General features: G+C 37.6%; 1 protein-coding gene across 3 annotated transcripts in view; it reads left to right on the top strand.

Moving 5' to 3' along the window:
• The window catches only part of CARMIL1 (capping protein regulator and myosin 1 linker 1), a 244,054-nt gene that overhangs the window by 124,905 nt on the left and 105,420 nt on the right, over positions 1-13,729 (top strand). For all 3 annotated transcript variants that reach the window (XM_075921131.2, XM_075921132.2, XM_075921130.2), the window contains exons 10-13: positions 1,282-1,370; positions 4,393-4,487; positions 7,174-7,260; positions 12,017-12,120. In XM_075921131.2, coding sequence (XP_075777246.2) covers positions 1,282-1,370; positions 4,393-4,487; positions 7,174-7,260; positions 12,017-12,120 — 375 coding nt within the window. The remainder of the gene's footprint in view (positions 1-1,281; positions 1,371-4,392; positions 4,488-7,173; positions 7,261-12,016; positions 12,121-13,729) is intronic.

Genomic DNA, 13,729 nt, shown 5'->3' with positions numbered 1-13,729 from the left:
CCCACCACTAGCCACGATGCTTTGCTCCTGATCCCTGGCTGTAAGGCTCTGCAGCTGCCCCATTTCTTTCTTCAATCACTCTGTTAATGCCAGCTCCTATCCTGCCACTGGAGTGGGACCCCACATCTGGCAGCAGCAGAAGGTCCAGCATTGGCTTCCCTGGTTCAGAACCAGTCAGGTCCCCAGGATGCTGGACCAGATTCAACCTGTGGAATTGCAACTCTGACGCATGCTGCTAAAGCTATTCAGAGAAGGTTTCTCAGTGTTAGGGCTCATCAAACATTTTCCATCAAAATTGCTTCTTATGGAAAATTGTTTTTTTGTCAAAACAAAACTATTCATAACAATTTTTGCTTTTTTGAACCCCTCCTCCTCTCCCCGGTCAAAAAAAAATAAATCCCCAAACAGGCACCCAAAGACTGCACTATTTCTACTGATGATCAAATAGTTTGATGTGGAAGTGCCATCACAGTATCAAGATTTGAATTTCTGGTGCTTTGTATCCCTATTCTCCTCTGTGGCCAGGCTTCCTAGCTGGACTATATCTCTAATCATGCACCTTCCCTTACCAAGAGGAAAAAATTCTCTCTTCACTTTTACTCTCTCCAACATTAGCAAATTAATAGCATAAAAGCAGTAGCATTTTACTCTGTTTTGGCTTCTCGTGGGTGCCACAGTTGCCCATGCAAATTACTTATTGCAAAATATGAGTAATGTGAACATGGTGAGAGGTGTAATGGCTCTGTGTGGGTTAGCAGGATCCACAATAAAATACCCAAAGCACACTCCCCAACCACAAAACTCTTTCATGCAGTAATTGCAGCCACAATGTGTCCATTGTGGGTTTACATTGTGATATTTATGTTTCTGGTTTTGTGGTCTTTCTAGTTCAGGCTTATATTAATTATGCCTGGTCTAGAAAAGATTATCATGGACACAAGTAAAGTAATGCTTTTAAATAAATAATGCTATTAATCTCATAGTTTTTCTATTGGAAATAAGGGTTTGTCCTGGTTTATTAGTGTACCTGTGAATAGCTTGCCTCTTGCTTACCAATTTCCCAGATGGAATCTTTTGCAAATGAATTATTGCTATCTTATATCCTGTTGGGTTTTTTAGGCGTCTGTTACTATTTATTTGTTTTTTATATTGTGGTGACTCATAGGAGAGCCAGCTATAGCCAGTGCTGTTATGTTACTGTTCCCAGCTTAGAGCTGTGCATTTTCAGTGGTGTAAGAATGTTTTTGCTTTGGTAATATCATTATATTATTTTCATGGCAGTCCACTGATGTCTGTGAGCAGATCCTCAGAGTGGTGAGTAGATCCAATCGATTGGAAGAATTGGTATTAGAGAATGCCGGGCTTAGAACGTAAGTAATTTTTTAATTAGTTATGATTTATCCATAGGACTATAGAACATAGATTGTATGATAGAACTGGTAACATAGCTAATATAAAAATGACAAACCCATTATAAAGAGCTCATGGTCATTTTTTTCAGAGGTTGTAAGTGTTCAGACCCCAGTGAAGTCTCTGGGGGTTACTTGAGTTAACACCTGTGGAAACATTAAACCTGAGTTACATTGTCTACCTTATACTTATTTGTTCCTTTATGAACAAAGAAGCTGTCTTGAACACTGGCTGAGCAGCTGGTAGCTGTGCAGAACAGACACCATTTTAGAAGTGATTTGAATCTAAACTAACTCATGGTTTTCTCTCAAAACTTAGTTTCTGATGTTGATATGAAAAACTTGATCTTTTAGAAAATGCTATGTTTGGCTTCTTCATGGCAATAAGGAATACTATTGGGCAACAGATAGCAGTCATGGGTGTTTTTATGTTGGTGGGGGAGACAGCCTGTTAACATGAAATGAAAATACCTTAAATCAGAAAAAATGCAAAGGGACATTTTACTTTTACTTGTGTGACTTAAAAAGCAAAAAAAAACCCAACCAACCAACCAAACAAAAAACCCTCTTATACTAGCCCATAGAAAGTGATTACATTTAGGGCATGTCTACACTAGGGAATTATTTTGAAATAAATTATTTCAAAATAAGTCCCGAGATAACTATTTCAAAATAGCGTGTCCACACTACAGGAAGCCTCAAAATTAGTCCGAGGCAGGCTCCCTTAATGTGGACGCTCTACCTTGACTTAGTGCTCCAGGAAACGTGGGGGAGTAATTACTTTGAATGACTCCGGGGAGTAGTTACTTTGAAATAGCAGAAAAGGACTGTCAGCACTACCGCTATATTGAAATAACTATTTCAAAATAAGCGTTATTCCTTGTGGAAAGCAGGAGTTCTTATTTTAAAATAATCGGCTCGTTATTTCGAAATAATGTGCTTGGTAGTGTGGATGCTTCACTTTATTTCGAAATATGGGAAATTATTTTGAAATAACTCCCTTATATAAACCAGGGCTTAGAAATATCTAAAATACAACACTATTTCACTGCCTTAAATGCCTCCATTTCTTGTGAGAGAGACAGCAAATACGTAAAACCGCTAGGAGTTTGCCAAAAAGTTAAACTTGTAAACTAGGATTTTCTGTGTCCCTTTGGAAGTACATTGTATGCTAAGTATTTGTATTGCAGTAGTATATAGTTGTCCCAGCCATTGTACTAAGAGTTGCACTTTCAGACTGTAATATATAGCCTTTGCTCTGATGAATTATTAATTTAAATACACAAAGAAAGGGTGGAAAAATGGAAATACTATCCTCATTTTTACAAATGGGAAACTCAAGCACTGAGAAGCATGACTCTCCCAAGGTCATTCAGGGAAATCCATGGTAGAAGTCAGAATTAAACCCGTCTTCTGTCCCCCAGCCTGGTGCCTTAATGTTCATTATTCAGTGTAACAAATAACCGACTGTTTGTTTAATGTCATCTTCACATTTTGTGTCATTTTACATAGTAATAATATTTTGCTATATTATAAGATATATTAACTGCCACTGTACACCGCTTACAGTAACTTGTCATATCTGGGCTCTGGTTTTGACTTTAATAGAGCTTGACTGACAGTCATCACTGAGAATTCAGGTTTTGTGGCACCATATACTTTCAGAATACTTGGCATTTTGACCTTGTTTGTGTCTGCTGTGATTAGCATCAGCTGTTTGTCCCTACAAAGGTGTATTTGTCACTTCTACATGTTATAATTTTCTGTTTGCTGGGGGGCGGGGGGAAGGTATTTATCCCATTGGTACTGGCTGTCCTCACCTGGCATAAGCTACAGACAAAGCATTTTTAGTGAGTTATGACCACTTCCGAAGTCAGAGTTGAGAGATGCTACTGAGGGTGAATTTCAAAAGTGCCTAAGTCCTATTGGCTTTTAATGGGACACAAGTCACTCTGTATGCTTTTGAAACCTGTGCCTCAAATCTGTAGTATTCTGAGAAAAAAGAGGAGTGATCACTCTGTGTGCCTTGGAAAGTTTCACTATGTAAAGCAGAAAGGGCCATTTTTATAACTATTCAGTTGGGTAATTGGGGCAGAACTTATCCAGCAAGGATATAGGCTTTTAGTTGAAAAGGAAGAATGATAGTTCAGTAGAAGCTTAGTGAGTTGCCTTAAATAAGGTACACTCACTGTGTAGGTCACATTGGAAGAATGGGACACACATAATAAATAACTAAAGGACTGACTTCTCTGGTCTGCCAAAGCATGTTGCCTGAAAGTGGCAGAGGATGTCCAGGGGAGCATAACCCTTGTGTTTGTGACCTGTCTGCTGATAGTTCAGACAACTTGGACAGATTTCTGTTTCCTGGCCACCCCTCCATCCCTAAAGGAAAAGAGGGTTATGTTGGGAAATTTCTGTTTATGATATACAAATTCAGGTTGAACCTCTCTAGTCTGGCACCCTTGGTACCTGACTGGTTCCAAACCAGAGAATTGCCTTGCAGCATTACCAATACTTCAACTGCTTACTGGGCTCTAGACATGTAGGGGTAAATAACAGAACAGAACTCTGAGAGCCAGGACTGGTGGCCATGAACAAACATTGCCCGTATCTGCAAAAATGAGCCACAGATATCCACATTTACGGATATAAAGCAGCTATCCGTGAATTTGCAGGGCTCTAGAAATGGGGCTGCTTTGGACAGTTTGTTTTAAAACTCCTATTGTGCTGTGTTGTTGGTTTTTTTAATAAAATATTGGATGGGCCTCCTCTGGTGTGATATTACATAATGTGTACGTAAGAGTGCTCTTGAAAGATAGCAGATTGTGCAAATAGATGGACCAAAACTAAGGGAAATACTGTACATGTCTGCAACTGCCAAATTTGTCTATTTCCATTCTTTCTAGTAATTGGTTCATTTTAAGCCTCAGCATATGGTTTTAATGTAGTAAATAATATCTTCTTTTGTTTAATTTTTTTGCAGAGATTTTGCACAGAAACTGGCCAATGCCCTAGCCCATAATCCTAACTCAGGACTTCATACAATTAACCTTGCTAGCAACCCTCTTGAGGACAGAGGTACTATAACATTTACATTTTTCCTTTTATAGTCAGAATAAGAGGATTAGTGCTGCTTCATTCTGCTTCGCCTGAATAATAGAGCGTTCTGCTTGGTGTAATTGCATTGTAAATATCTGTTGTTCATAGGTCACTGAGAATGGCTTTTCTTGTATTCGTTTGCAAATGTCCATTTAGTTTGAGATTTGTCAATAGGTGTTGAATGGTTTTAAAGTAACCGTGAATTTAATTAAACTTGGGCCTGTTTGCCTTCATAGAGATCACTTTTGATCTCAGTGACAGTGGATGAAGCCCTATGCCTGGTGTGGAGAGAGAAGAAATGGTTTCAAATACTATATTTTAAAAAGTAATACAATTGGGGTGGGGAGAGAGAGAATTTTGTTCCTTCATTTACGTGTTCTAGACTTTTTCTAGCAAAGAGAACTATTTCCTTACCTTTTTAATTTATCGGGGCTCACATATAAATATTTCTAAGTTAACTGAAGTTGTCAATTTTTGAGTTCCTTCTAGAGGTCAATATTGTAAACACTTAGCCCCCATCTGTGCAGTCCTTTCATTGAGCTGTCTACACAAGGCTGCTCTCTTCTTTTAACAAAATGATCCCATTGACTTGAATGAAAGACAAGCGTATGCTTAAAGATTAAGGTTTGCTGACTCTTAATACTTAATTTCTGAGGGCTTTCAGTTAGATTCAAGTCTCTAAAAAAACCTGAACATTGTATTTTTTAATTAAAATAAAATTTTCAGTCTACGCTTAATCCTCGAAGCATTGTGTTTATGGAATCCCTGTTAACTTCATTTGGACAAACCATGCACAGGACAGTTTTGTGATTACACCTTTAATGTATCATTTGTAATGCTGCTTGAAAAATAGGAATTCTGTTTTGTGAAACCCATTAGTTTCATTTGAAAAATTTTTAAAGAAATAATTTGAAATAAAAATGTTTACTTGTAACTGGAAGATGAGGGAGATTTTTAGTCTTCCTGTCTCTCTCTCTCTCTGTTGTGGTCAAAAGGGCCTCCTCCGTGGGCTGGATCCAGCCCGCCAAGCAAGTTGATCCGGCCCACGGAGGCCCTGCCGCTCTCTTGGCCCCCAGGTCAATCAGGGCCTTGGGGTAGAGAAGCATGCAAACTCTCCTCCTGCCCCGCCCCTGTCCTGCAAGGAGTGTGCAGCACTTCTAAGCAAAACTTTTCAAACAAAAACCGAAAGAAAGGTAAAATAAATTCAACTAGCTAATAAAATGTTTGAAACATTGTCAGTTCTTATTTCCTTGAAATTTCTCCGGAAACAAATGTATTTTTCACCTTGTTTTCTCTAATGATAATTTTCTACAAAATGGAAGGGTGGTTACTTCCATATTCTCATAAAATAACTGGGATACGTTCTTGTGTTAAGTTGGTAAATACAAGCAGTTACTATTGTTTTTACAGTAGTCTAAGTAAAGCATTATCATGGCAACAACATGACCCTACACGCAAAATATGATGTGAGGTTTTGGACAGTCTGTGAAAACTATATGTATTAGCAATGTACGTGCCAGCCTCTCTTTTACAAATAACAAAAAGAAAAAACCTAACAAAAAACCTTGAAATTAAATTCCACAAATGTGTGACCACACAAGTTTAGGATGGATGAATAAAACACATAAATATAGAAAAAACACTTCTCTGTCTATTGGGTAATCTTCAGTACTAGCATTTTATTTTCCATTTGGGGTTTTGGCACAAGAAGAAGTTTATTCTTTTTAAAGAGATATATGTTCCCCCATGGAAAGCTTATCTGGATTATAACCTACGATCTGGTACAGAGAAGTATATTTCACACCTCATTTCTCAGCTGCAGTCTACTTGTTGATAGATTTATTCTGGTAATGCATATTTTATCAATTGGTTCCATCATTTCTTAGCAGGTTTCTTCTGAAGCATCCCATTTTGAAGTGGGAAATAAATTTATGGAATGCAGAATCTCAGTGAGAAATGTTTGTGTTTGCTTTTCCTTTCAGTAAAACGGTGTTGAGGTAATAAAGTGGGTCCCAGCACCCTAATTCTTATTTTTAGTCAGAAAAACGGTCTATTAGGTGTTTGAGATTGCCTAAGGCCTGCATATATTTATCAGTCTAAAATAAGTGTTCGTTATGACTAGAATGGAATCCAGACCTTTTTCAGCAATGCCTTTTCCTGTTTATCTAATGAAGAAAGGATTTTATTAGGTTAGGAAGAGAGGTCAGAGTTACCTAACCTGTATTAGCTAAACTCCATTGAACTGTGACCTCTTTTTCTATTAGACCCAAGGAGATCTCTATTACTTTGGAAGCTGCACATTCACTACTGTTGTTTTTTGGTTCATTATCATGTTCCTTTGGATGAACCACAAAGCTTTCAAACTAATCTCTGATCTTGGTACATGTTAGCTTCTCTTTGACCCTTGATCCTCAAAAATTTAAGCCTGAATTGCATAGCTTTAAGCAGTTTGAAGTGAGAGAGAGAGAGTGTTTTGTTTGTTTAAGAATCTGAGTTGGTTGTCATATACATTTTTGGGCCAACCCTACAAGAAACTGAATTGTATTAGTGAAGTGTTGAACATCCTACACTCCTTTTACTTTTACTGTGTCACAGATTTTCATCAGTGGTTTAGAATACTGAAAATCTACAAACTTTTATGACCTGTTTTCTCCTCCTCAAACAGGTGTGTCCTCTCTAAGTGTCCAGTTTGCCAAACTCCCAAAGGGACTGAAACATTTAAATTTATCTAAAACCTCATTGTCACCTAAAGGTATGTTTTATACTTAATCCTACACTATTTCTTTGTTTGGTGAATGAGAAAAACAAAACATTGTTGGTAATGATGGATTCTGGCATTATAATTTCTTGTGTACTTGATTATTTCTCTCTGTCTAACTTGCCTACTTATGTGACTGCCATTCCAAGAGTATCTAAACCTTATTTCTTAGCCATAGTAGACTCTTCAATTATGGGCCTGATCCAAATCCCACAGAAGTTATAGCTTATACTTTGTGTTTAACTTTTCAAAATTCTGTTTGTAAAGCTGTCAAAATATCCTTTGTGTAAATCATGTTTGTAAATAAAAAGGTTTGTGGGGGACTGTTTAAAGATGTGGTATATGTGGTCATGAGTAAGTCTTTCTGTTTCTTAATTCAAAATCTTCTCATTTAAAATAAGGAAAAGTGTATAATCATAACTTCATGAAATATTGTGTTCTTTTTTCATCTTGGATAGTGAAAAAAAGGAGACTTGAAATTTTCCTTTTAACTCTGATTTCACTTAATCAAGGAACTGTTAAATATCTCAGACTTAAAAAAATAGAATAACGATTGTGATGTTGTTGCAGTGTTTTTCAAAGGTGTTGATGGTTACTTATGTAATCTGAATTGGAGGAGACCACTGAATTAACAACATGAGAGAGACACTGGTTTATGATTGATGTAACCAAACTGAATTATTATGCTAGCCATTGCATTTTAATGTGGGAGAACCCAGTGTTTCTAACCATTAGAAGTGGATCTGTTTTTTAAGAAAAGCTCTATCCAACATATTTCTTCAACATCTCATTTTAGCAGGAGGCTCATGAAATTACTAGGGGTGGGGCCAACTCTGTACCTTTGAAAATGGACCTGCTACTAGTGATTATCCTTTAAATCAGGGATGGGGAACCTTTTTGGGGTCAGGGCCACACATCCACTGAAAAATCAGTGGGGGGGAAGGGGGGGCGCCACCGCATACAAGTGAGAAGCTAAAAAAATTAAAAAAAATCCTTATGATGTGGTCTCCAGCTGAGGCGCAGAAAGACACTCCCCACCGTCCACTTGCACATCAGAGCCTAGGGGGGCTCAGGCTAGTAGATTTGTGTTCTCCAGCCCCACAGCAGGGGAGGGGGGAAGAGGAGAGAGGCTGGAGCCCTAGCGTGAGCTCCCCAATGCTGGGGTCGACCCCTGGGGGCTGGATCCAGACAAGCTTGGGGCCACATCCGTCCCTTGGGCCTTCAGCTCCCCACCCCTGGTTTCAATCGATTTACCTTTTGTTGTGCAGTGTGTTTTACATTACGATTCTTATTAGCCCAGTCATAGGGCACGGTTGCTAGATTTTTGGTTCTTTAAAACTTTATAAACCTTAAGCTCTGTTCATTATGTTAGTGCTCTGTTCTTGTTGATAACTATTCAGTTGAGAAATTTTGGATACCTGATATTTATTCCTGGGATATGAGAAAATATGGAATATCCCATTAACCTAAAACTCAAGAGTATTTACTGAAATCTTTAAACCAAATCTAGCCCTGGCAAAAGAGTATAGCTACCAGTATGTTCAGTCATCTCTTGGAGTCTTCCTCACTTGAAGCTCCATCAGTTGGCATCAATGGCATCTACAAATGCTTTGGATTTTTAGGTCAAAAGGATATTTTGTCTGTTTCCCTTATCTCAAGAATAGTTGTCAGATTAGTCAAGATTCCTCAACCAAATGCTAATCAGGAACGATCGTATTGAAGCAATGAACAAAATCCAAGGTACTTTTGTAGTTTGTTTTTAAAAAAAGGTCTTAAAACAAATGCAGTGTCCATCTAATGTGCCTAATGATAACCTAGTAAGAATCCTAAGATAGACTTGTACTGCAGTAATTCTCAAACTTAGAAAGACTGACCTGGATATTGTGCTAGGATACCTATTCAATATGCCTATTGAAAACATGCTATTCTGACTAAAAACTGTAGCCTCATTATATGTCTTATTTTGCTTTTCGTGAGCTTGTCTAGATGTGCAGTCACCTCCAAACCAATGAAGGTTTTGCCTCTTTATACCGCCACGCGGTCTCCTCTTTACTACTTTTGTGGCTGTCTTCACCACTCCTTGTATTAGTTTGCCTTCCCTGGCTTAAATGGATAGCATTGCATTAATTTAACTTTGCATTTGAAGGTTGTCTTTGAAACCATAAAGGTTGGAAATATTTTTTTAATAAAAACCTAGATTCTCAAATGAGTAATGAGACTCACCTGGGAAAGTTTCCTATTCAGTTCCTGGGAAACTGGACAAGTAGGTTTTTCCGGTTATTTTCTATGAAGATAATAAGCAGCACTTAGTGCTTTTCATTTCTTCCCAAAGCTAAGTACAGCCATTTTTGTTTTACCTTACTACTTAACAAATATATCTGATTTGAGATTTCTTTGTGAGATTGACAAGTGAATTGCAAGTAGCAACTTCCCAGATGATCTTTCTTTATAAATGGTGTTTTATAGTTCCTAACAGTTCCGAGTGCCATGAAACATAAGTAAAGCCCTAAAATTTTGTAGCCACAACTGTATCTGCATAAATGAGTTGCAGACATCTGCATCCACATCCACAGATGTGGATGCCCATGGGTATAAAGTGGTTATCCACAAATTTTCAGAGTTCTGGATACAAAATTTATATCCATATCTGCAATAATAAGCCACAGATACCTGCAGTTTTGCAGGGCTCTAATTATAGGCTTCGTTCAGACTGCAATAGGATCTCTGTTAATAGCATAGGACACAAAACTCTAAAAGAAGTTTAGCAATTTGGAGCTTTGCCTCAAACAGAAAATTCCACAGGCTTGGCTCAGTTAAATCTCAGGTTTTTGAACTTGATCCAGAGCTCGCTGAAAAGACTCCCATTGATATCATTGGGCTTTAGATCAAATCCAATGACTCTGTAGTTATTGAAAGACTGTTTCATTTAAAAACCAAACACAAACCCTACAGAGGAGTGATTTTTCATTTTACCCTAGCATCCCCCAAAGTTAACTAGCTCAAACTAGCTTCATTATCCTATTTCTCAGAATCATTTGCTGTTGTTGAATCTCATACTGCGGTTGCTATTTGGATGGGATATAGCTTTGTGTGTGTGTGTACATGCACACTGCTCATTTCTATTTTTATATAGTAACAACTGCTGTTAACAGCACTCATTAAAATGGGCACAAGGCTAGAACCTATTGTGGCCAAGCAGATCTGTTTAAAGATGCAAAAAACCTTGCATTTTACATGCACAGTGTTTCAGCAGTTTGCATGTGGAATGTGTTTAGTAACAGAGACTTACAGTTAAAAAAAATTTCAGAGGGAATAGTGAAAATCTGAAAGGTTCACAGATATAGTATTACATACTGACACTTTTCAGAGAGTGGCCCATTTCCAAAAACATTCTTGAAGCCGACAAAAATTGTACTCATGTTGATCTCACCTTAATATTTTGAAAATTGGTGATCCTGTGACACCTTAGAGACTAACCCAAAATACATAGAATTATGAGCTTTTCGTGGACAAAGTCCACACTATCAGATCTAATGAAGAAGATTTTGCCTACAAAAGGTCACGATTTTATATATTTTGATTAGTCTCTAAGGTGCCACAGAACCACTTGCTGTTTGTAAAATTACAGACTAACACTGCTACCCCTCTGAGGTTTCTTAAAATTTTGGTTTTTGAAAACTAGAGCACCACGTCTACATATCTATGGCTCCTGATTTTGCCAGATTTCTGCTCATATGTTCCTTGACAAACTTACGCCTTTCCAGCATTAAGAATGTCAACACATTTTTAACCTGAAAAATGCCTACTTTTACCCTTTGCCAGTCTGTGTTTATGAAATGGTTGTGTTGTCTGAAAAACTGCCAACTATTCCTCAGCAATTCAAAGCACTTGTCTCTTCCTTTGACCAAGCACTTAATAAAATCCATCCTTCTGTCATAGGAGGCAATGATACTTGTGTGTCTAATGAATTCTCTCAGGTACTTACTGACTGAGAGGCAGCCTACAGCAATCCAGAATGATTCAAGTGTTCAGTGATAAGCTACTGTGCATGGTATTCAAGTTACATTTGCTGGAGGTGTCCACTTCATTACTGTTTTGAAGAGTGTAGGAATCCCTTTGAGGAGAGTGCTGATTTGTTGGTTCTTGAAACATTACCTTTCATTTTAATACAAAAAATATTTGTTTAGAATAGGATTTAATACTGTACAACAGTATGTTCACACACACACACACATATCTTGATATCTTAGTTTACCAGTAATTTCAGAAAAATATTTTGTTAACACATAATATGAATGTTTGAATTTCTATGTCTTGTCAATTGCCTTTGAAGTAGTAGGGAACTGTAATCATTAACATAATTGCCTTCTGCAGATGTTTTTATTTAAATCTTCTTGTTTACAATAACATGGCGTGATAGTACTTATAACCCATATTTTAAGTAATGTAGAAAACCCATTAGAATTGAGCCAAGCACATGGTACAGTAAATGTATAGAATGTTGTTCCTAAAGATCTGTTAATACAGTTAAGAGCTTGGAAACCCCTAACTCCTAGCGAAGTTAATGGGAATTGAAGGAGCGTGGCAGCTTGCAAAACTGGGCCCTGTAGGAGAAAAGTAAATAATAACAATTCTGATAGCATGAAACTATTGATATTTGACTGTGTGTTTACTGAAACTGTGTCTTGACAGGATTTAGGCCAATTCTTTATTTAGCCCAACTAAATTGAATTTTGACATTTTGTTGCAGGGGTGAATAGCCTTTCCCAGTCACTGAGTGCCAACCAGCTGATTGCTAACACTCTCATCTACCTTGACCTCTCAGGGAATGTTCTCCGGGGTGATGATCTCTCTGTATGTGTTTCTTATTCTGATTCATGAAAAAATGTATAGCTTTAATGTAATGCGAGTGGGGGCTGGAGAAGGGAATTATTTTGTGAGGAGCATTTTCTTCATTTAAGTTCTAGTGCTGATTGAAATGATTCAGGGACAATGTTGTCTTCCAGTTGTTATGCTGCCTGGTATGGGACATAGTTGAAAGTGCCAGGCTCAGATCAGACTAGCAGAACACCCCAAACGGGTGGTATATTCTATCCTAAGAGTTCACCAAGCCAATAACAAATCTGTGTTTCTAAAATACTACACTAGTTAGTTTGAAGCCACAGTCTTTCGTGTATCACCCAGACAAAATAGATGTCTGTCATAAATTATTGTTAAAACCAAAAATCGCATATATTACGTGGTTCTTGTTTCAAAGAATCAGACATGCACCCTGGTCTTAAAAAACAAAACAAACAAAAAAACCCAACAGACTTCAGATCTTATCCCAAAACCGTACTAGTATCCATTCCTTTAATAAACTGTTGTTTCTTTTATGTTAGTAACTAAAAACTAAAACATTATTAAGAGGTTAAAATTAATCATATACATTAGTTGATTTCAGAGTTTGTAAATCAGTATAATAGCAATGATGTTAAATCTTCCAGCTTGCAATAAGTCTCCCTGGTTCATCCCAAATATTGTGGTCCTCAGTCCATTGTTCAAAGCTTTTCTTTATTAGAAATCATAATCCAAAAGTGTGGAGGAGGAAAGAGTCAAGGGAATGATGATATCCCCTAGTCCATCTGCTTGGAAAATTACGGTCTTAAACATGGAATCAGGGATCACATATTCTACTTGTCCTGCTGAGTCACTGGGCCTCCATTGTCTACGTACTCATGCTCTCCGAGTTAGTCTTGGGAGAGGCTCACTAGAAAAGCTGATTCTCCTTAATGGTCCATCAACTATGGTTGGTCGGTCTTGATGTAAATGTGTTTGGTGAGTGTTACCCAGCAACACAACATGTTAGAGAGAGAGAGAGAGAGAGAGAGAGAGAGAGAGAGACACACACACACACGATAACATTGTTCAACAAATCACAATTTTTCCAATGGTACCTCACAAGGCATACATTGCATAACATCCATCACAACTGTGGTGATACATCAGTGGTAATACCTTTAAATATACATTTATTCATCTTTTCTTTGGGAGACATAAACAAATGTTCACTGAATACCACATTAAAATAACCAAATTGAAATGAATTACACCTATCTTCTGTCTAGCAGAAAGGATGTTTTTTATGGTTAGTTAGAAAGCTGAAAATTATTGTACATGGGTTTTTGGAATCTGAGAAATAGGTTGTATCTGCTAAACAGCAACAGATGCATTCATAAAAATGCTGTTTGGACAAGTGGTGCTATTTGCCAGTAAGTGGACTGGATCTTGAACAGATTTAGTGCACGCAACAATGTTAAAATTAAAAAAAATGCATTTGTTTGACTTTTGTGTGTGTCTCTGTATTCAGTAAATGTGTATGTTTTCTAGGAGCAGAATAGGGGACACTGGTGAGCCTTTGAGGAATTAGGTCATAGCGTGAGTCCATTGATTGGGTCTTTTGCCTCATTGCCCATGAGGTTCA

This window comes from Pelodiscus sinensis, chromosome 2 (genome assembly GCF_052426305.1).
Source record: "Pelodiscus sinensis isolate ZL-2025 chromosome 2, ASM5242630v1, whole genome shotgun sequence".
Taxonomy (NCBI): Eukaryota; Metazoa; Chordata; order Testudines; family Trionychidae; genus Pelodiscus; species Pelodiscus sinensis.
This window is presented reverse-complemented; position numbering and strand designations above follow the sequence as displayed.